Genomic DNA, 23,512 nt, shown 5'->3' on the forward strand with positions numbered 1-23,512 from the left:
AGTTCTTAAGTAAGGAAGTTCTTAAGTAAGGAACTTAGTTCCTCACAGACCTCCCAGCGCTTAGTATGGGGCTCAGTGCTCAGCAAGTTCCATTTGTTCATTGAAAATGGAGGAGAGATGCAGACATTCATGGAGCAGAGAAAACTACTTGGTTTCATTTGGAGCTGTAAGAAAATCCTTTTGATTATTTATCTGCTTTGTCTTCGTTGGAATCAACTCGTTGGAACCCTCTGAATTTGGTGGTGAATCACAGGTTGTAGGGCCTAGAAAAGGAAAAGCTCCTTAATATCTGGGGAAGGTGGGAATTCCAAAGCCTCTGCTGTGGCAAAAGACTATGCCAGGTTGCGATGGAACCAGGGCAGTGAGTGAGTTACTGACAATTCCTCCCAGGATAATAATACTAAAAATAATATTGATGATAGTGTTTAAGCGCTTACCAAGATCTAGGCACCGTATTAAACGCTGGCGTGGATACGAGCAAATCAAGTTGGACACAGTCCCCATCTCACGTGGGGCTCACAGTCTCAATCCCCATTTTCTAGATGAGGTAACTGAGGCCCAGAGAAGTGAAGTGACTTGCTTAAGGTCACACAGCAGACAAGTGATAGAGCCAGGATGAGGACCCAAAACCCTCTGACTCCCTGGCCCGGGCTCTATCCACTATGCCATGCAGGAACCTTGGGGGAAATACGAAGAAAATTTCCCAAGTTTATATGCCCTCCCCACTCCCACCACCCATGATGCTTTGGTTTAAGTCCTTAGGTCTGTTTATTGTTATATTGATAATAATAATGATGGCATTTGTTAAATGCTTACCATGCACCAAGCACTGTTCTCTTCCAAGAGCTTAGCACAGTGATTTGCACACAGTAAGCTCTCAATAAATACAATTGAACGAATGAATAAATGACCTTAACTGCTAATGGGTGCTCTTCAGCTAATGGGCCAACAGTAGCCTGAAGTTTGGTCCCCCTGGGAGAAGGGAGTAGAAGAATCAGGGAAAGACTGTAGCCTGGGATATGGCTTAGTGAAGCAGCGTGGCTCAGTGGAAAGAGCCCGGGCTTGGGAGTCTGAGGTCATGGGTTCTAATTCCGACACCGCTGCTTGTCAACTGTGTGACCTTGGGCAAGTCGCTTCACTTTTCTGGGCCTCAGTGGCCTCATCTGTAAAATGAGGATGAAGCCTGTGAGCCCCACGTGGGACAACCTGATCACCTTGCATCCCCCCAGTGCTTAGAACAGTGCTTTGCATGTAGTAAGTGCTTAACAAATGCCATTACTATTGTTGTTATTATATGGTACTATACAAAGAGAAGGAGTTGAGTTAAACCCCCTCTAACTTTCCTTCCACTCCCTTCCCAGCTCTTACCTTCTCCAAATAGGAGAAGCAGCATGGCTCAGTGGAAAGAGCCCGGGCTTGGGAGTCAGAGGTCACGGGTTCGAATTCCGCTCCACCACTTGTCAGCTGTGTGACTGTGGGCAAGTGACTTAACTTCTCTGTGCTTCAGTTACCTCATCTGGAAAATGGGGTTTAACTGTGAGCGTCACGTGGGACAACCTGATTACCCTGTATCTACCCCAGTGCTTAGAACAGTGCTCTACACATAGTAACCGCTTAACAAATACCAACATCGAATAGCCAAGATGGCAAAAAAGCAAAGACCAAGATTGAATTACTGGTCATGTGGTCCCCAGTGGAATCCTCATTCATTCAGTATTATTCGTTGAGTCTTCACAGTGTATTGGGTCCTAAGGAAAATTCTGAAAAAGAAAATAAGATGCCTTCTATCCTCAAGGTAACAAGATATGCCTTAGAACAGTGCTCTGCACATAGTAAGCGCTTAACAAATACCAACATTATTATATGCCTTCTACCCTCCTTCAGTCTAAGGAAGGATGCAAGATAAACATAGGGGAATGTACAAGTAGACAAAGAAATCACCATTGATGGAGTTATCAAATGTAGATACATAAAGGTAAGGACAAAAGTGTACACATAAAGTGAGGGAAGTAAAGCAGAATGTGGGGGTTAGCTGAAGAGAATGCAGCCAGGGTTAATACTGAGAGATAGTGTTGGTATTTGTTAAGCGCTTACTGTGTGCAGAGCTCTGTTCTAAGCGCTGGGGTAGATACAGGGTGATCAGGTTATCCCACGTGGGGCTCCCAGTTTTAATCCCCATTTTACAGACGAGGTAACTGAGGCACAGAGAAGTTAAGTGACTTGCCCATGAGGACAACAGGGCTGAGCGCATCCCAGAGAACAGGCATCAAGCATATACTAATCTCATTTCCACTTTCTCTTCCTTTACAGCCTAAAACCAATTTTAACCCATTCTTCACTCCATCATGCCCTCTACCCTCCATACTTCTTTCCCATTTTAAGATCTGTTTCCTCACCAAGGCGAACAGAGAACAAAAGAAATCCATTAAACGTTTACAATTAAAATAAGCTCTGATCTGTACTTGCATTTGACCTAAAAGCCACACCGTGGGTGTCTTCGGTTCTGATTTTAAATCCCCTTTTTCTGAACAGGTCTGCATTCATTTTAGAGGGTAGGGCTGCTGGGAAAAGGTAGATGGCATCACACTCTTACCAAGGGCAGGACCGTGGAGGGCAATTTCTAGCTGAATCTTAGTTGACGTTAATGAAGAGGAGACTCTTAATGATGGTCTCCCCTCAAGGATGTTGGCCTGAGACATCGGGACCAAGAATCTGTGTGGAGGAGTGGACTGTAGCGATGGTGGTTTGCACAATGCCACTCACATTCTCCCTTTCCCGTCAGTCATGCCCGCTGGGGCGCAGAATGCAATGAGTGGGTAGACAGGAGTGTGGCACATATCTGGCAAAGGGACCTGGAGGAAACCTACAGCTGAAGTGCTCACAACATGGTTTCAAAGCTGAGTTGCGCATCGTTATTATTTCCCTGGTAGCTCTTGCCGTTTGGGCCTCCTTGAGCCAGTTTATTTAAGGATTGAGAAGCAGCGTGGCCTAGTGAATAGAGCACAGACCCCGAGTCAGAAGGCCCTGCGTCCTAATCCCGGCTCCACCACTTGGCAGTGTGTTTCTGTGGAAAGAGCCCGGGCTTGGGAGTCAGAGGTCATGGGTTCTAATCCCGACTCCGCCACTTGTCAGCTGTGTGACCTGGGGCAAGTCACTTCACTCCTCTGGGCCTCAGTTACCTCATCTGGAAAATGGGGATTAAGACTGTGAGCCCCACGTGGGACAACCTGATCACCTTGTGTCCCCCCCGGTGCTTAGAACAGTGCTTGGCACATAGTAAGTGCTTAACAAATGCCATTATTATTATTATTGTCTGCTGTGCGATTTAACAAATTACTTAGCTTCTCTGTGGCTCTGTTACCTCATCTGTAAAACCGTCGACCCCTGGGCCACGTCCTCCCGCGGTTCCGGAACGCCCTCCCTCCTCACCTCCGCTAAACTAATCCTCTTCCCCTCTTCAAAACCCTACTTAAAACTCACCTCCAAGAGGCCTTCCTAGACTGAGCTCCCCTTCTCCCTCTACTCCCTCTACCACCCCCCCTTCACCTCTCCGCAGCTTAACCCTCTTTTCCCCCAATTTCCCTCTGCTCCTCCCCCTCTCCCTTCCCATCCCCTCAGCACTGTACTCGTCTGCTCAACAGTATATATTTTCATTACCCTATTTATTTTGTTAATGAAATGTACATCGCCTTGATTCTATTTAGTTGCCATTGTTTTACGAGATGTTCTTCCCCTCGACTCTATTTATTGCCATTGTTCTTGTCTGTCCGTCTCCCCCGATTAGACCGTAAGCCCGTCAAACGGCAGGGACTGTCTCTATCTGTTGCCGACTTGTTCATTCCAAGCGCTTAGTACAGTGCTCTGCACATAGTAAGCGCTCAATAAATACTATTGAATGAATGAATAGGCGAGAACGGGGGACGGTGAGGAGGTGGGCGGCAGAGGAGCGGAGCCTACGGGGTGGGCGGTAGAAAGAGAGAAGGGAGGAGAGGTAGGAGGGGGCAAGGTGACGGAGAGCCTCGAAGCCTAGAGTGAGAAGTTTTTGTTTCGTGTGGAGGTCAAAAGGCAAACACTGGAGGTTTTTAAGGAGGGGAGTGACAGGCCCAAAGTGTTTCTGCAGGAAGATGAGCCGGGCAGCGGAATGAAGAATAGACTTGTCAGCTATGTGACTACGGGCAAGTCACTTAACTTCTCTGGGCCTCAGTTACCTCATCTGTAAAATGGGGATTAACTGTGAGCCTCACGAGCCCAGCGCTTAGAACATAGTACTAGCATAGAACATGGTACTCTGCACATAGTAAGCGCTTAACAGATTCCAACATTATTAGCGTGGCTCAGTGGAAGATGCACGGGTTTTGGAGTCAGAGGTCATGGGTTCGAATCCCGGCTCGGCCACTTGTCAGCTGTGTGACTGTGGGCAAGTCACTTCACTTCTCGGTGCCTCAGTTCCTTCATCTGTAAAATGGGGATGAAGACTGTGAGCCCCACGTGGGACAACCCGATTCCCCTGTGTCTACCCCAGCGCTTAGAACAGTGCTCGGCACATAGTAAGCGCTTAACAAATGCCAACATTATTATTATTAGTAGTAGTAATCGCTTAACAAATGCCACTATTATTATTAATAAATATGAATGAATGAATGAATGAATGAATGAATGAATGAATGAATGAAGCGTGGCTCAGTGGAAAGAGCACGGGATTGGGAGTCAGAGGTCATGGGTTCGAATCCCAGCTCTGCCACTTGTCAGCTGTGTGACTGTGGGCAAGTCACTTCACTTCTCTCTGCCTCAGTTCCCTCATCTGGAAAATGGGGATGAAGGCTGTGAGCCTCATGTGGGACAGCCTGATTCCCCTGTATACCCCAGCGCTTAGAACAGTGCTCTGCACATAGTAAGCGCTTAATAAATACCAACAGCATTATTATTATTATTATTATTATTAGCAGCCTAAGCCCCGCCCCCTCGCGTCACCACTCTAATCCCCGCCCCCAGGCTCATAGCATCGTAAACCCCGCCCCTGGTGCTTAGCAACCATAAGCCCCGCCCCCTGTGTCGTCACCGGCCTTCGTCCCGCCCCCCGGCTCGCCTGCAGCCTAAGCCCCGCCCCCTCGCTCGATAGCCACCTTTGCCCCGCCCCCTCAGTCGTAGCAACCTATGCCCCGCCCCCTTCGCTCGTTGGCAACCGTTGCTCCGCCCCCTCGCTCGCAGCAAGCTATGCTCCGCCCCTTCTCTAGTAGCAGCCTATCCCCGCCCCCGTGCGTCAGCAGCCTTTGCCCCGCCCCCTGCTCGTCCGCAGCCTTTGCCCCTCCCCCTGCTCGCCGGCAGCCTATCCCCGCTCCCGTCTCTTCGGCAGCCTTAGCCCCGCCCCCTTCTCGTCGGCAGCCTATGCCCGCTCCCGTCTCGTCGGCCTCTAGCGCCCCGCCCCCTTCTCGCCGGCAGCCTTAGCCCCGCCCCCCGTCGGGAGCCTAGCCCCGCCCCCGGCTTGTCGGCAGCCTTAGCCCCGCCCCCATCTCGTCGGCAGCCTATCCCCGCTGCCGTCTCTTCGGCAGCCTATCCCCGCCCCCGTCTCTCCGGCAGCCTTATCCCCGCCCCCTTCTCGTCGGCAGCCTATCCCCGCTGCCGTCTCTTCGGCAGCCTTAGCCCCGCCCCCTTTTCCATCGGCAGCCTATCCCCGCCCCCGTCTCGTCGGCCTCCAGCGCCCCGCCCCCTGACGTCATCGCCGAGGGCCCGGCGCGCCGAGGGTCCCGGCCAAGTCCCTCCGTCCCCTCAGGCCGCGGCGAGCGCTGCGCTGGTCGCTCCGCTCCGCTCCGCTCCGCTCGCTCCCTCCCTCCCCGCCCTCCGAGCGCTTAGCGGAGCGTGGGCGCGCCGCCCGGCGCCGGGTCGGGGAGGCTGAGGGTGGGCGGCCCGGCGATGTGCGGCCCCGGGGCGGCGGCGGCGGCGGCGGCGGCGGCGGCGGCGGCGGGATCGCGGCGGGGAGCGCTGGGCGGCCGGCGCCGGCATCCCGACTGAGGGGCGGCGGCCACCCCCCCCCGCGCGCCCCCGCCTCCTGCGCGCGCCCCCCCCCCCCCGTGCGCGCGCGCCCCCCCGCGCGCCCCCCGGACGATGTCGCAGGGAAGCGAGATGGAGAAAACCATCAAGGTAGGAGCCCCCCGCCCTCCCCCTTCCTCCCTCCCTCCCTCCCCTCCTCCAATCGTATTTCTGAGTAGGTGCGAAACACTGGCCCAAGCGCTACGGTTCGTCCGCAGCCCCCAGGGGTGACGATGCCACGGGCGAAGCGCTCGCCGTAATAATCGTAATGGTGGCGGTGGTGCTAAGCGCTGGGGGGGGGGCGGATCAGGTGGGCCCACGGGGGGCTCCCACTCGTCATCCCCATCGGACAGATGAGGGAACTGAGGCACGGAGAATAATCCTAATGTTGGGGTTGGTGAAGCCCTGACTGTGTGCAGAGCACTCTTCTAAGCGCTGGGGGGATGCAGGGTCATCAGGTGGTCCCCCGTGAGGCTCACAGTTTTCATCCCCATTTGGCAGATGAGGGAACTGAGGCACAGAGAATAGTAAGAATAATGTTGGTATTTGTTAAGCCCTGACTATGTGCGGAGCGCTGTTCTAAGCGCTGGGGGAGATCCAGGGTCATCAGGTTGTCCCACCTGCGGCTCCCAGGCTTCATCCCCATTTTACAGACGAGGTCACCGAGGCACAGAGAAGAATAAGAATAATGTTGGTCGTTGTTAAGCGCTGACTATGTGCGGAGCGCTGTTCTAAGCGCCGGGGGAGATACAGGGTCATCAGGTGGTCCCACGTGGGGCTCACAGTTTTCATCCCCATTGGACAGATGAGGTCACTGAGGCACAGAATAATAATAATAATAATAATAATAATAATAATGTTGGTATTTGTCAAGCACTTACCATGTGCAGGGCACTGTTCTTAGCGCTGGGGGGGATACAGGGTCATCAGGTTGTCCCACGTGCGGCTCCCAGTCGTCATCCCCATTGGACAGATGAGGGAACTGAGGCACAGAGAATAATAATAATAATAATACTGTTGGTATTTGTTAAGCGCTTACTATGTGCAGAGCACCATTCTAAGCTTTGGGGTAGATACAGCGTCATCAGGTTGTCCCACGTGGGGCTCACAGTTTTCATCCCCATTTGACAGATGAGGGAACTGAGGCCCAGAGAACAATAATAATAATAATGTTGGTATTTGTTAAGCACTTACTATGTGCAGAGTACTGTTCTAACCACCGAGGTGGAGATATAGGGTCATCAGGTTGTCCCACGTGAGGCTCCCAGTCTTCATCCCCATTTGACAGATGAGGGAACTGAGGCCCAGAAAAGTGAAGTGATTTGCCCACAGTCCCACAGCTGACAAGAGGCACAGCCAGGATTCGAACCCGTGACCCCTGACTCCCAAGCCTGTGGTCTTTCCACTGAGCCACGCTACTTCTACAGATGAGGTAACCGAGGCACAGAGAAGTGAAGTGACTTGCCCAAAGTCACCCAGCTGGCAAGCAGCAGAGCCGGGATTAGAACCCACGACCTCTGACTCCTAAGCCCGGGCTCTTGCCACTGAGCCACGCTGCTTCTCTAAGTGCCGAGGTGGTACTAGGTGCCCAGCACTGCTCTAAGCGCCGGAGAGGATAGAGGGTCATCGGGCGGCCCCACTTGGGGCTCCCAGTCGTTATCCTCATTTGACAGAGGAGGGAACTGAGGCACGGAGAATAATCATAATGATGGTATTTCTCAAGCGCTTACTATTGTGCCAAGCGCTGGGGTTGATAGAAAGTCATCAGCTGTCCCACGTGGGGCTCCCAGTCGTCATCCCCATTTTACAGATGAGAGAACTGAGGCATGGAGAATAATCATAATGATGTGGGTATTTGTGAAGCACTTACTATGTGCCAAGCGCTTTTCTAAACGCCAGAGAGGATACAAGGTGATCAGGTTGTCCCACATGGGGCTCCCAGTCATCATCCCCATTTGACAGATGAGGGAACTGAGTTACAGAAAATAATTATAATGATAGTATTTGTTAAGCGCTTACTATTGTGCCATGCGCTGGGGTTGATACAAAGTCATCAGGTTGTCCCATGTGGGGCTCACAGCCGTCATCCCCATTTTACACATGAGAGAACTGAGGCACGGAGAAGTGAAGTGACTTGGTCCAAGTCACCCATCTGACAAGCAGCTGAGTCGGGATTTGAACTCATGACCTCTGACTACCCAGTCCGGGCTCTTGCCGCTGCTTCTCTTCCGCTTACTGCATACAGAGCACTGGAATCAATCGATGGATCCTATTTATTGAGCGCTTACCGCGTGCAGAGCACTCTGCTAAAGCGCTTGGAAAGTACAGTTCCGCAACAGAGACAATCCCTCCCCAGCAACAGGCTCGCAGTCTCGAAGTTAGTAATGATGGTATTTGTTAATGATAATTATGGCATTTAATAATAATGTTGGTATTTGTTAAGCGCTTACTATGTGCAGAGCACTGTTCTAAGCGCTGGGGTAGATACAGGGTCATCAGGTTGTCCCACGTGAGGCTCACGGTTAATCCCCATTCTACAGATGAGGTAACTGAGGCACAGAGAAGTGAAGTGACTCGCCCACAGTCGCACAGCTGACAAGTGGCAGAGCCGGGAGTCGAACCCATGACCTCTGACTCCGAAGCCCAGGCTCTTTCCACTGAGCCACACTGCTTCCCCATTCTTAAGTGCTACTATGTGCCGAGCACTGTTCTAAGCGCTGGGGTCTAGGGACAGGGTAATCATTCATTCATTCATTCAATAGTATTTATTGAGCGCTTACTATGTGCAGAGCACTGTACTAAGCGCTTGGGATGAACAAGTCGGCAACAGATAGAGACAGTCCCTGCCGTTTGACCGGCTTACGGTCTAATCGGGGGAGACAGACAGACGAGAACAATGGCAATAAACAGCGTCGAGGGGAAGAACATCTCGTAAAAACAATGGCAACTAAATAGAATCGAGGCGATGTACAATTCATTAACAAAATAAATAGGGTAACGAAAATATGTACAGTTGAGCGGACGAGTACAGTGCTGTGGGGATGGGAAGGGAGAGGTGGAGGAGCAGAGGGAAAAGGGGAAAATGAGGCTTTAGCTGCGGAGAGGTAAAGGGGGGGATGGCAGAGGGAGTAGAGGGAGAAGAGGAGCTCAGTCTGGGAACGCCTCTTGGAGGAGGTGAGTTTTAAGTAGGGTTTTGAAGAGGGAAAGAGAATCAGTTTGGCGGAGGTGAGGAGGGAGGGCGTTCCGGGACCGCGGGAGGACGTGGCCCGGGGGTCGACGGCGGGATAGGCGAGACCGAGGGACGGTGAGGAGGTGGGCGGCGGAGGAGCGGAGCGTGCGGGGTGGGTGGTAGAAAGAGAGAAGGGAGGAGAGGTAGGAAGGGGCAAGGTGATGGAGAGCCTTGAAGCCTAGAGTGAGGAGTTTTTGTTTGGAGCGGAGGTCGATAGGCAACCAATGGAGGTGTTTAAGAAGGGGAGTGACATGCCCAGATCGTTTCTGCAGGAAGAAGAGCCGGGCAGCGGAGTGAAGAATAGACTGGAGCGGGGGCGAGAGAGGAGGGAAGGAGGTCAGAGAGAAGGCTGACACGGTAGTCTAGCCGGGATATAACGAGATTGTCCCACGTGGGGCTCCCAGTTTTTAATGCCCATTTTTGCAGATGAGCTAACTGAGGCCCAGAGAAGTGAAGTGACTTGCCCAAGGTCACACAGCCGACAAGTGGCGGGGCTGAGAGTAGAACCCACGACCTCTGACTCCCAAGCCCATGCTCTTTCCACTGACCCACGCTGCGCTTACTACGCATCAAGCACTGTTCTAAACGCTGGTGTAATAATAATGGTGGTATTTAGTGCTTACTGTGTGCCAAGCACTGTTCTAAATGCTGGTGTAACAATAATAATGGTATTTGTTAATCGCTTACTATGTGCCAAGCACTATTCTAAGCGCTGGGGTAGATACAAGGTGATCAGGTTGTCCCACGTAGGGCTCACAGTCTTGATCCCCATTTTACAGATGAGGTAACTGAGGCACAGAGAAGGCAAGTGGCTTGCCCAAGATCACACAGCAGAAAAGTGGCAGAGCAGGGATTAGAACCTGCGTCCTCTGACTCTCAAGCTCATGCGACTTGCCCTAGGTCACACCGCTGACAAGCGGCGGAGCCGGGATCCGAACCCACGACCTCTGACTCCCAAGCTCGGGCTCTTTCCACTGAGCCACGCTGCTTCTCAGATAGAGGGTAATCAGGTTCTCCCACGTGGGGCTCACTCTTTTCAACCCCATTCTTACAGATGATGTAACTGAGGCACAGTGAAGTGACTTGCCCAAGGTCGCACAGCAGACCATTGGCGGAGCCGGGATTCAAACCCACGACCTCTGACTCCCAAGCCTGGGCTCTTGCCACTAAGCCACACTGCTTCTCTTTGTAATCGCTTGGGAAAGTGCAATCCAAAAATAGAGAGACAATCATTCATTCGATCCTATCTGTTGAGCGCTTACGGTGTGCAGAGCCCTGTTGTAAGCGCTTGGGAAGGGACAGTTCAGTAAGAGAGAGACATTCATTCAGTGGTATTTACTGAGCGCTTACTGTGTGCACAGCAAGCGTGAGGTAAGTGTGAAGTAGTAAGCGCTTGGGAAAATGCGATAGAGCAATAGAGAGACAATCGTTCATTCCATCGTATTTATTGAGCACCGATTGTGTGCAGAGCACTCTAGTAAGCGTTTGGGAAAAGACGATACAGAAGTAGGCAACCATTCACTCAGTTGTATTGAGCCCTTACTGTGTGCAGGGAACTGTAGTGAGCACTTGGAAAACAGAGCTCAGCAATAAAGAGAGCCCGGGCTTGGGAGTCAGAGGTCGTGGGTTCTAATGCCGGCTATGCCACTTGTCAGCTGTGTGACTTTGGCCAAGTCACTTCTCTGGGCCTCAGTTACCTCATCTGTAAAATGGGGATTAAGACTGTAAGCCCCACGTGGGACAACCTGATTTCCTTGTATCTACCCCAGCACTTACAACAGTGGTTGGCACATAATAAGCGCTTAACAAATACCATCATCATTATCATTATTATTACTGTTATTATTATTATTAATCTCTCACCACACCAGGATCCCTGCCTACAACAAACTCACAGTCCTTCTTTACCCCTCTGATCCAGGTTCAGGGCCAGGGCTAACCACCTGCAGGGCCTCCCACCTTCTGCCTTACAATAATAATGATAATAATATCTGTCAAGCACCTACTATGCGCCAAACACTTAGCTAAGCGCTGGAGTAGGAAGATTCAAGATCATCAGGTCCCACGTGGGCGTCACACACAGTCTAAGTAGGAGGGAGAACAAGTACTGAGTCCCCATGTTGCGGATGAGGAAACGGAGGCACAGAGCAGTAATAATAACGTTGTTTGTTAAGTACTTACTATGTGCCAAGCACTGTTCTAAGTGCCGGGGTAGATACAAGATAATCGGGTCACCCCACATGGGGCTCGCAGTCTTAATCCCCATTTTTCAGATGAGGTAACTGAGGCACAGAGAAGCCAGTGGCTTGCCCAAGATCACCCAGCAGACAAGTGGCAGAGCAAGGATTAGAACCCGCATCCTCTGCCTCTCAAGCCCGTGCTCTTTCCACTAAGCCCTGCTGAAGTGATTTGCCCCAGGTCACACAGCAGATACTCAGCGGAGCTGGGATTAGAACCCAGATCCTCTGAGTCTCAGGCCCCAGCTCTTCCCATTAGGCCGCTGGCACCTTCCCACCCTGCCACAGGCATTTTTGCCTTGAGTACAGTAACAGCTTAAAAAATAAATAAATAAGGTCATTACAGTTTCCTGAACACCTTGTTCGTTTTGTGGGACATTAGGCGTTAAAGTTGCCACAGGGCAAGTTAACCTCAGCAGGGAAGTATTGGCTTGTCTTGCTGGGAGAGCGACTGTGTGTGGTTTTTCTCGATTGTGTATGATTTGGCCTTCCTCCGGTCTTTGTGTAAATTGCTTGAAGCATTTGGTCTCCTACCAAAATGCAGCAGTCTAAGGTAGTACCGGGAGGGGAGTTTGCTGCCCTCGGAAATGCCCTCGAAAACTCTGCTTCTGGAAATCTGTGCATAGTTTCAAAAGAGGGTGATTCTCCTCCTTACAAAGCCAACCCCTAACGAAGGGGCTGCCGGCGGTTATTCCCCCCCCCCCCCCCCCAGTGGGCTCTGAGGTTTGTTTAGAAGAAGCTAAGTGCCTTGTGCTTACAGATCTGTTAATCCAAGAAAAAGTGAATAAATTTAATTTTTTTTTCCACTGTGCTCCAACTCTCCATCTGGTTGTTTAAAAAGTACCAGCAAAGCATTAACAAGCAAAGCTGTTCCTCAAAAGGCTGGAAGCGATCATCGTGCCTACCTGTTGCAAGTGAATGGAGTTCAGTCGTGTGGAAAGTGGAATCGAAAATACTAACGCCTGGATTCTGTAAAGCGCTTTTCTTTTTCCAAAGTACTTTCTTTTTTATTACCTTGTGCTCTCACACCACCTGTCTGAGACTGAGTGAGGCATTATCCCCATTTTATAGACAAGGAAATTGAGGTTCTGAGAGGTTAGGTGACAGGTGAGTGGCAGAATCGGGCCAAGAACAGGAATCTTAGATTTCTGCTTTTTCCACCAAGCCTTGCTGCAACCAAAGCAGTCACCATAGGTTGTGGGGCAATTGTGTGTACATCATTGTTTCTCACACCTTGTAAAAGCGTGTTTTAGGTTTGGACTGGCTCCCATTGCTGTCAGGTTCCCTCATCTGAAAAATGGAGACTAAGACTTTCAGCCCTATGTGGGATGGGAACTGTGTCCAACCTAATCATCTTGTTTCTACCCCAGCGCTTAGTACAGTGTTTGGCACATGGTAAATACTCAACAAATACCTTTTTTTTAAAAAAAAAAAACACACCTTTCCCTGTCACAGACTTTTAGTGGCAACTTGGCGACGGGAAGAACCACTCTAAAATGGTCAGTCCTTGCCAAGACTCAGTAATTACTTATATACATAGTTCACTTTTGCTAGTGTTTTTCTTGAGTAGATTGTTCTTCATTCATTCTTCATTCAGTCGTTCTTCATTGTCGTCATTATTGAACGCTTACTGTGCGCAGAGCACTGTACTAAGTGCTTGGGAGAGTATGATACAACAATAGCAGACACATTCCCTGCCCACAATGCATAATTGAAATCTCTCCTGTTTTAAAAAGAGGTGGAAAATGCGATTTTGCAGCATAGTAGGAAAAATACTTGTGGTGTCTATTCTAATTGTCTTGTATTAAAACAAATTCATTTAGTTAATGAAGATGATGATGGTGATATTAAACTCTTACTTTGTGCCAAGCATTATACTAAGGGTTCAATACCAGATCAGGTTGGACACACCCCCTGTCTCACACGGGACTTTCAGTCTAAATGGGAGGGAGAACAGATCTTGTCTCCACTTTATAGATAAGGAAACTGAGGCGTAGAGAAATTAAATGACTTGTAAGCAAGTGGCAGAGCTGGGACTAGAACCTGCTGTCCCTTTCATTCATTCAGTAGTATTTATTGAGCGCTTGCTATGTGCAAAGCACTGTTCTAAGCGCTTGGAATGTATAATTCGGCAACAGAGACAATCCCTGCCCAATGATGGGCTCACTTGAGTTCCAGTCCTATGTTTAGATTATTGTTTGGGCAGGGCTGTTGTAAAACCACAGTAACTTCTGTCCCCGGATAACTTCTGTCCCCAGAGTCATACATATGTGACCTTTAACACAAGTGAATCAGACTGAAGAATTTCAAAGGTGTCAAGGTAACATCAGTCCATCCTTCCTCTAAATGGGAGAGGAGCAGAGGCTGCACCTGGCCCCGATTTCAGTTAGGTTAACTATTTGCCCTGTGTCCTCTAAACGTACCTCAGGACTGAGGTTTACCATGGGCTTTAAAGCACTTAATCGACTTGCCGCCTTCCATCTCACCTCACCGATCTCCTACTGCTGTCCAGCCCGCACGCTTCACTCCTCTTGTGCCAGCTTACTCACCGTGCCCCAATCTCGTCGATTTAACTGCTCACCCCTTTCCCACATCCTCTCCTAGCTTTGGAACTCCCTCCCCCTGCATATATGCCAGACCACCACTCTTCTCCACTTGCAAAACTCTATTAAAGGCAGATCTCCAAGAGGTCTGCCCCGATTGCTCCCTCTCCCTTCTCTGTCATTGGTGACACAGAGGTGCAGCGTGGCTTCGTGGAAAGAGCATGGGCTTGGGAGTCAGAAGATGTGGGTTCTAATCTCAGCTCTACCGTTTGTCTGCTGGGTGACCTTGGGCAAGCCACTTCTCTGTGCCTGTTACCTCATCTGTAAAATGGGGATTAAGACTGTGAGCCCCACGTGGGACAACCTGAATAGAATACCTCGTATCTACCCCAGCGCTAAGAACAGTGCTTGGCACAAAGCACTTAAATACCATTACTATTATTATTATCTGTGCACTTGGATCTCTGACCTCTGGACATTTGATATTTGCCACCCCCACAGTCCTTGTGTACATATCTTTAAATTATGTATTATTAATGTCTGTCTCCCTGTCTAGACTGTAAGCTTACTGTGGGCAGTCTTGTGTCTACCAGCTCTGTTGTGCAATACTCTCCTAAGTGCTTAGTACAGTGCTCTGCACATAGCACTTAATACCATTGGTGATGACAGGAAATCAGTAAGATAATAGGAGGTGAGCCAATGGTGAGGAGTTTCCATTTGTTGCAGAGGTGGCTGGACAACTGCAGGAGATTCTTGAGTGGAATGATGTGGACTGAATGTTCTTTTAGAAAAATATCCTACTCCAATTTCTTGGGAAGGGAGGATCCATTCAGAGGTATATTGAGTACACGGTCTTGCCCGAAGGAAATGGCAGTGAGAGTTAAGGGGACTTCCAGAGGCCTGTTAGATTGTAAGCTCTTGGAAGGCCAGGGATCCTGTCTCTTACCTCTCTTTTACTCTCCCTTACAGAGCTCAGAGTAAATACCAAATAAATAACATTGCTTGATTTGGCAAGAGGTCATGGAGGAAGGCATAGCTGGGTTAACCCTGCTTCATCTTAAAAATTTCCAAGGACATTTCCCATAATTTACCTCAGTAAAAAGCTCTTCTTGACTCCTGCCATCTTCCATCTCTCCTGTCTTTTACCATCTTCCATTTCCTCTTCCCTGCCTGCTTTGGTCTTAATTTGTAGGAAAAACTACTTAGATATATATTGTCTAGTGCAAGGATCTATGATTGTGCTTCCTTAGAGCTCTTAAGGATTACAATTGGCTTCAACAGGGAAGGTATTTGCTTATCTTATGTTGGTTTTGTGTTTCTATTGTTTTATCCTTTTCTTATGTGTGGTGTTTGTGTTTCTATTGTTTTATCCTTTTTTTATGTGTGTTTTCTTATCCTATGTTGGTTTTGTGTTTCTACTGTTTCGTTCTTATGTGTTTGTTACCTGTTCCCTCTTCCTTTATTCTCAGATTGTGAGCTGGGGACTGTCTTGTTTTTTTCCAGTGCTTAATGCAGTGCTCCACACACAGTAAGGACTTAATACTCATTCTTAGTACTGTTAATCGCTCAGTCATATTTATTGAATCCATACTGCTTGCACAGCACCATATTGAGTGCTTGGAAGTATACAGTAAAACAGTAGGGTGACACGATCCCTGCCCACCAACAGATTTACAACCTAGAGTACAATCTGGTAGTAGAGATAGAAGGTTTTTGCCAGAGGTGAGGAAAGTGGAACTACTAAACCAAAACTGTGAGATCCCAGAAGAGCAATGCCTGCCCCTTGCGTTTATGTAAACGTGAAGCACCGTAAAACTAGTTAACTAAGATTCAGGTCCCTCTAAATCGAGGTTCTGTCGTTCTGACCCAAGGTCTGGAAATTTACTAGTTAGCTTCCAAGTTGAACTCTAGCCGTAGTGCAAGTAATGTGATTTTTCAGTCTTGTAGCACACGGTGTTCCAGACTGCTGTCTGAAATATTAGCACCTCACTTCTACTGCTCCGTGAGAGCTCCTTTTGTATTTTAGTTCTGTGTGTATTTTTTCAGAGTGTATTATTTGTTGGGAAGAAGAGAAAAGTGTAATGGGGTCCAACTGGTTTTTGTTTTCCCTTTTTAAGCCAAGGGAATCTCAAACCAATCTTAGGAGTGTGGAGAGATGAAATAGATGAATGTCAGTCACGTATGGAGATTTTTTTTATCTGTGCCACGGATCTATAAATCGATATACGCATATGGGCTTAGGATAGTTGTTGGATTGATCCTACTTGGTATGTGGAAAATTAATATGGGACACTTTCCTGAGGGTGAGATTTTAAGAGGGCTATTGAGATAAGGGAGAGCTATTTAATTGTGTTTAATTGTGTTTGTATGTGAGTTGAGGGGGGGGATGTGTCCAGGGAGGGGTAACATGTAGCCTAGTGGAAAAAGCTGACTGGGAGGCAGGAGTCCTGGGTTCCAGTTCTGCTGCTAGGCTGCTGTTGCCTTGGGCAAATGACTTATCTGGGTCTCAGTTTCCTCATGTGTAACATGGAGATAAGATTCTGAACCCCATGTGAGACAGGGACTATGTCCAACCTGGTAACCTCTCTACCCGAGTGCTTAGCACACAATAGTGCTTATAAATGCTGTTATATATTTTTATGTGAGTGAAATGAAGGTAAGACAGGGTGTCCAAGAGGAGAGCATAGCAGCTTACAGGTAAAAGAAGATTAGGACAGAGTAGAGCCAGTTGGACTATGACAAGTTAATTGGTGACTCTGCCGAGCACAGTGCCAGTGGAGAGGAGTTGAAAACTTGGTGTAGTAGGCCAAGAAGAGAACTGGTGGAGTGGAAAGGGTGATTTTGATTCTGTTTCAGAACTTTGTAATATGCGTTTTTTCCCGGAAGAGATTCCCTTCATTAATAAGATGGGCCCCTACAGGTCAGGCTTCTTGAGGTCACCGGTGGTAAATCAGTTATCTTGGAATTGTCTCAACCACACTGTGATGTTGAAGCCAAACAAAGAGCTTATTTTTGAAGCATTTTGAGAAAATCACACATAGATTTTCTTTGGAAAAACCCAGAAGAGGATTTTCTTTTGTCTTGATTTATTTTTCCTTCGTCCACAGACTAACCACATGATTTGGTCAAATTTTCCAATTAAAAGTCAGATCCTGTCCTAAAAATGCTTTGTGTGTATCATATTCTCTAGGAAACTGATATATTGAAAACATATGCGCACTTCCATCCTGGCTTGATAATTGGTGTTTTTATTCAGCGATTAATTCCCCCCCTCCTTGTTTTTGATAGGAAACTTCCATTTTAGAGGAATACAATATTAACTGGACTCAGAAGCTGGGAGCTGGAATTAGTGGTCCCGTTAGGTAAGTTTGAAGTGTTCAGAGTTTCGTGGCAAAGTTGTAGAGATCATTTAATTTCATGTAGGAAGAAAGTACAGATTTTGCTTTCTATTTCTGAATTGTGAAGTGAACATATTTACCCTAAGATGCTTCATTTTGTGGCTATATAAGTTCCATATAAACAGATACTAGGGAATAGGTCATTTTGCAGTGGGAGATAAGTGATTCCTTGTTCAGAGGGGAAATAAGTTTAATTTCCATAGCATTATTGTCATCTGAGATCAAAAGTATCAGATGCCCATTTTGCCACCGAGTTTCTATAAAGCCTGGGAGCTATTGTGTGAATCTCTGGCTTTTGAGGCATTCCTGGATATTTAGAACTAGGTTTGACCCTGAGTGTCAGGAAGTCAGCCAAATGAGATGTACATTGGGAACTTGTAGCCACTCACCCAAAAGTGTTCTGAATAGTTAGAAAAATTGTTAGCGTTGATGAATAGAGCCCTGTTTCACAGATGTTGACCCACATCATTTTTCCCCAAAGTATCAGGTGAAATCCCCCTCTTTTTGCCAACCCATTAGTAAGATAATATTTTAGTGTCAAGCTTGTGTAATGCCTTTGACAAACTGTGGTTACAAGTAGAAGTTATTTAAATATTACATAGACTTTTCTTAGAGTGCTGATGCCTTACCAGGTTTCTTTCTAACCATTAGAGTCTGCATGAAGAAATCAACGCAAGAACGGTTTGCTCTGAAAATTCTTCTTGATCGCCCAAAAGCTAGAAATGAGGTATGGTCCTTTATCATCTTTAGGAAACCCTAATTTTGAAACTTTGAAAAGGTGCATCTTCAGTAAATGCTAATTATTTTGAGCCAGGTTTATTATTGGAACTATTGCAGTTATTTTGCAGAGATGGAAATGTTTCCTGATTATTTTAAACTCCCACTCCATTCTCCTGTTTTATAGTTTAAATTTCTCCAAAAGGCTTTCTGAAATGTGTTAGTTTCTCACTGACCTAAACAGGACGGTCTGACCCTCACTGCAATCAGAAGAGGAAGCCTCAGTGGGGTTGGGGATGGGAGGGGCAGGGAGAGCTAGCAGTTTGTCTTGCCAGAGAATCTCAGTCGTCACTTGGCCTCTCTTTAACCCGGGTGAATTCCGACTGTACTAAAGTCCAACCATTCTGGCCCACTCCGTCAATCAGTGAGTCATATTTTTTGAATCCTTACTGAGTGCAGAGCACTCTGCTAAGCGCCTGGGAGAGTACAATGAAAAATACTGTATAAAACAAGGTTTCTATCAGGGGAGGCTCTGAGGTAGGAGCAACTATTACACCTGCTCAAGTGGGTTTGGCCAAAGCCCTAGAAGTGCATGGCCCTGCCCCTGAGAGGGTGTGGCAGATGGGTGACCTAGTAATGTTTTTCTGGTTTCCCAAGATTCTTTGGGTTGAGATCAAGTGGACCTTGTGACCTAAGGCTAATTTCATACGTGGCCAAATGCCTCTTGTTCCTAAGACTGCTCCCATGGGTCACAATCACTGAAGTTAGTCATTTCCCCCTTCTCATCCCCTCCCATCCTCCACCCCCCCAAAAAAGACTCACAAGTTAGCAGTTTGCTTCAGGTAAGAGACTACCCAAAACGCACACATTTTAAAACATTGCATAGCCTTCTGTTTCCAGCATCTCAGAGGCTTATTTCCTTATTTCCCTTATATTCTTAGGGAAAATAAAGTGTTTAGAAACAGCAACGAGAATTGATACAGCCCAACAAAGGAAACATCAGGATATAAATTTTTCTCTGAACTTGTCAAGGTCAGCTCTGCAGATGAAGTGATGGTTGGAAGATGCTGAGTCTCCTTTGGACTGTAGAATCCCTCCTAAACATCTTGTTTTTATTGTATAATTTCCCCAGCAGATGCTCTTGGCTTCTTCATCGCTCTTGACCCATTTAAAATCAGTTGCTGCAGTTGGTGTTTTCTTACACCTGCAATTTCATCTAAGACTCAGTTAAATGGCAGTTGCTAGATAGTTTGGGGGGAGAAGGGCACACCTATTCCCATGTACAGTAACTTTTCCTCCATTCTCTTTAAGGTACGTCTGCACATGATGTGTGCAACACATCCAAATATTGTTCAAATTATTGAAGTTTATGCTAACAGTGTGCAGTTCCCTCATGAATCCAGTCCCAGGTAAGATTACCTAGGGAGATTGAACGCTCAGCTTTCCATATTTTTGACAAGGTATAGTGGAGTCTCTATTTCTCTGACTTCGTAAGTAAAAAAGGCAATGAATTGAAACTAACCCCATTCCAGGTAGTGCTCACGAGAGGAGGAGGCCCTTGGGCTGTTCAGTGCCAAGCCTTGAAAGTTGATGTGGCATGAGCCTGCCAGTAGGAGAGAACGTTCACAGAATTTCAACTTAACTCCAAATCAAGTGGTCAGGTGGTCAAGTGGTCACTGACTCCCCCCATAATGATTTCCTGTTGGGTGTGTCTTTCAAATGGGTCAGTGGTCCAGTGTTGCTGGGCAACCTGGTTCCTTCCCAGGGTAAGACACTTCTCAGCTTCTTAGCAGCCCTTTATCATCTGAACCCCTTTAAAAGGAATTCTCTAATCTGGTCTTTGCGGCGACAGTCCCAGAGATCCCTGTTCTCCCAAGCGGTAGGCTTCCAGAAATGACATATCCAGCAAGATGGCAACTGGCTAGTATGGGAGACTAGATTAATATGGGAGCCTGGTTCTGTTTATCAACAGCTTCAATTACACATCTACTTTGCTAATGGACTCTCCCATGAGAATGATGAATGAGCCTCAATCATTTGGGACCAGAAACTTGCATGAAGGAATTGATCCTTACCAGTTGTGTTCCCACTGGAGCAGGAAGTGCAAACAAGTGAATATCTCGTAGGGGGAGGTCCAGCATTTTGAGAAGTATGCACAGAGAATTTTTGGTTTGGACTTGCAGGACAGGTTTATAGCTGAAGTGACCGCACTGTGTTGCCAATGCTGGGCTTTTAGTGCCGTTATCCAGCGGGCATTGGCCTCGGTAACTGGTCTTTCTGAACTACATGCTTGAGGAACTTATGAAAGTAGTTTATATGATCCCTGTCCTCAGGAATCATACAGTGATGGGGGAGGCAGTAAACATAAATTGAACAGCATACAATAAAATATGAGATAATAAATCTAAGTAATAAAAGCAAGTGAATGAATAACATCCTTGCAAGCTGAGGTGACCGATGAAATAATGTGAATGGGAAGGGCAGGGAACTTCTTGGAGAAGGTGGTATTTTAGGAGAGGTTTGAAGGTGGGCAAGAGCATGGGTTAATGAGGTTGAGAGGAGAGAAGCTTTCAGATAAGGGGAAAGACAGGATCAGTGAGTCCAAGGAATGACAGTCAAGAGCAAGGGACAGTTAGAAGGTTTGCTTGGGAGAAGATGGTGGAGCAAGAGAAAAAGATGATGAGCCAACTGATAAAGAACCCTGAAGCCGAGGGTTAGGAATTTTTGGTTTGTAAAAGCAGCCCTGGGGAGACACTTTTGAGGAAAGGAGTGATGTTCTCTCTTTCAGTGAATGGCCCATACAGTTACAGTTCATTCGCCAAGAACTCTTCCAAGACTTTGCACTGAACTCTGCCATATAACTCCTTTTTTCTTCTTCCAAGAGGATACATAAGGGTCCACTGACCATTATAGATGCTAATGGCAAAGCAAGAGTTCCCATTTTATAACTCTATTAGCGAAAGCATTTGAAAACTGAAAGATCTTTGTTCTTGGAAGGAGTTGGTGCCCAAAACGTTGTGGGGAATCTTTAGGATTTTTGCCATTCGCAGGAGGACAAGGCTGTCACTAGTTTGATCTGATGTCTGATGAACTATTTTTAATTTTAAATTTTTGGCACTTTTTCTAATGCAATTCCCATCGGTATCACATGGTGCATCTCGGGCTGAGAGCTTGAAAGATGTTTTTCCCTTTTTCATTATAATGACTAGTAATCATCCATAAATTTAGTAGCAAAACAGAGGTTTTCATTTTCAAAACCAAATGATTGTTTTGGTTCCATTCCAATTTCCTGGCATCTCTGCCAATCCGAGGCTGACGCCTCATGGTAATGTAGGGTCTGATTGGCTGTAGCGAGCGTTTGGGGAGAGGAGTAGCTCACACTGGGCCAGGATTAGGGCAGCAACTTTAAAATGAGTGAATTGATTATGCCCTTATATAGGTCATCCACTTTACAGGTGTAAAATGTGCATTGTTAGGCAGCAGCTTGATCCGGTTTACACTTCTATAATTTAATAAAAATCAAATGCTTTCAAACAGGGCTCGACTCCTAATTGTAATGGAGATGATGGAAGGGGGAGAGCTATTTCACAGAATCAGCCAGCACCGGCACTTTACAGAGAAGCAAGCCAGCCAAGTAACAAAGCAGGCAAGTTAACCCCTGTGTGCCAACCAAACTGCAAACAACGTTGGTTAACAAGGACAATTTTACTGGGGGGGTAAAAGAAAGCTCAAAGAAAAGCTCTGTTTGATCTGACGCTCTCATTGCCTGCTTTGTTATATAATTGGGAAATATGCCTTGACAGGAGAAATGCGATCCTCTCTGATCCTTTCCGGGGGGGCGGTGGGGGGTGGGGGGGCTCGTGCATGTACGACCGTTACTTGGCTTTTGTTGTTCCCTGAGGTCTGAAACACGGCTAATAATGGAGGAAGGCTAAAAATGGAAACCGCTAGTTGAGATGTCTTACTCTCTAGACATAGTTTTTAAATATTGCTGTTTAACACCACCAGCTCTTAAACACAGTAGCTACCCAGAAGATGAGGTGTCAGTGCAAGATATTCTTTCTTGGCAAATACATTTGTTCTATGCTTGTGCTCCAGTTCCTTCCCCTTTGGTGTCTATAGGGTTTACCAAACCTTTGTTTCTGTGGTTTTCACATGATCCGGTCTGCTCCCCATCTGGAGACATAATCTCTTGTTTCTGACATCACGTTTAGTTGCTATGGAGATGACATGGCGCAAACAATGGGGACTAAGACTGTAGGTGGAGGATAAGTCTCTGGAGGAGGTGAAACGCTAAGCCCCCAAAACGAAGCAGCGTGACCTAGTGGAAAGAGCACGGGCCTGGGAGTCAGAGGACCTGGGTTCTAATCCTGTCTCTGCCAATTGCTTGCTGTGTGACCTTGGGTAAGTCACTTACCTTCTCGGTGCCTCAGTTTCTTCAACTGTAAAATGGGGATTAAATATCTGTTCTCCCTCTTATTTAGACTGTGAGCCCCATGTGGTACAGGGACTGCTTGACCTAATTGACTTGTACCTACCCCAGAGCGTAGAACTGCGTAGTGAGTGCTTATTGAATACGGTAAAAAAACTCTGTTTTCGTACTGAAGGGAGGAGAGAGAATCAGATGGCACGGTCCATCTAACCCATCTAGAAAATGCTTCTAAATTTGCTCAAGCCTGGAGTATTTCTGTATGCCACTGTGTAGTTACTCTCTGGTTGTGAGGAATATTATTTTTGGAATACCTGGGAAATATTAGAAGATTGTTATTATTGGAATTCCTAGGAAATTCTATCCCAAATCTTTGGAAGATGGAGGCAGACTTGTTTTTTCATCCATTAGATATGCGTAACATACCTCAAGTGTGGAGAAATGTTTGGAATAAAAGGTCTAAAGTTACCTTGGGGAAGGAAAAAGTGCACCTCTTCAGCGTGCCTTAAACTATTTATTTATTTATGGTATTAAGCACTTACTATGTGCCAAGCACTGTAATAAGTGCTGGTTTAAATACAAGATAATCGGGTTAGACACAGTCCCCATCTCACATGGGACTCACAGTCTAAGTAGGACAGAGTAGGATTCAATCCCCATATTGTAGATGAGGTAACTGAGGCACAGAGTAGTTATGTGGCCTGCCCAAGGTCACACCGCAGGCATGTGGCAGAGCCGTCGTTTAGGACCCAGGTCCTCTGGCTCCCAGGCCCATGCTCTTTCCAATAGGCCACACTGCTCCACTTGGAGTCGCTCAGAAACTAGGAATCAAATGGAATTCTTTTTCTTTATAGGCAGAATTTGAGGTTGATTCTCCTGGAGCTTATTTGGCTTTCGATCCAAATTGTACTGCAAGGCGACCTGGTCTTGGA

General features: G+C 47.3%; 1 protein-coding gene and 1 long non-coding RNA gene across 6 annotated transcripts in view; one reads left to right on the forward strand and one right to left on the reverse strand.

Annotated features, from left to right (window-relative positions):
• The first annotated feature begins 6,069 nt into the window (after positions 1-6,069).
• Positions 6,070-23,512, forward strand: part of MAPKAPK5 (MAPK activated protein kinase 5) — a 33,009-nt gene continuing 15,566 nt past the window's right edge. For 2 of the 4 annotated variants that reach the window (XM_029057578.2, XM_029057579.2), the window contains exons 1-5: positions 6,070-6,138; positions 17,325-17,398; positions 18,086-18,161; positions 19,463-19,560; positions 21,689-21,797. In XM_029057578.2, coding sequence (XP_028913411.1) covers positions 6,103-6,138; positions 17,325-17,398; positions 18,086-18,161; positions 19,463-19,560; positions 21,689-21,797 — 393 coding nt within the window. In that variant the 5' untranslated portion in view covers positions 6,070-6,102. Of the gene's footprint in view, positions 6,139-17,324; positions 17,399-18,085; positions 18,162-19,462; positions 19,561-21,688; positions 21,798-23,512 lie in introns of those variants that run through there. The other 2 variants (XM_039910526.1, XM_029057580.1) reach the window with 2 other exon arrangements.
• On the reverse strand, positions 18,984-22,361 carry LOC114809029. 2 transcript variants are annotated; one of them, XR_003756791.2, is made up of 3 exons: positions 22,286-22,361; positions 19,674-19,754; positions 18,984-19,355 (listed from the first exon to the last, which is right to left on the reverse strand). It is a non-coding gene; the product is annotated as an uncharacterized LOC114809029 (long non-coding RNA). The 2 variants fall into 2 exon arrangements; XR_003756792.2 differs by lacking the exon at positions 19,674-19,754.

The sequence above is a fragment of the Ornithorhynchus anatinus genome, chromosome 2, assembly GCF_004115215.2.
Source record: "Ornithorhynchus anatinus isolate Pmale09 chromosome 2, mOrnAna1.pri.v4, whole genome shotgun sequence".
Taxonomy (NCBI): domain Eukaryota; kingdom Metazoa; phylum Chordata; class Mammalia; order Monotremata; family Ornithorhynchidae; genus Ornithorhynchus; species Ornithorhynchus anatinus.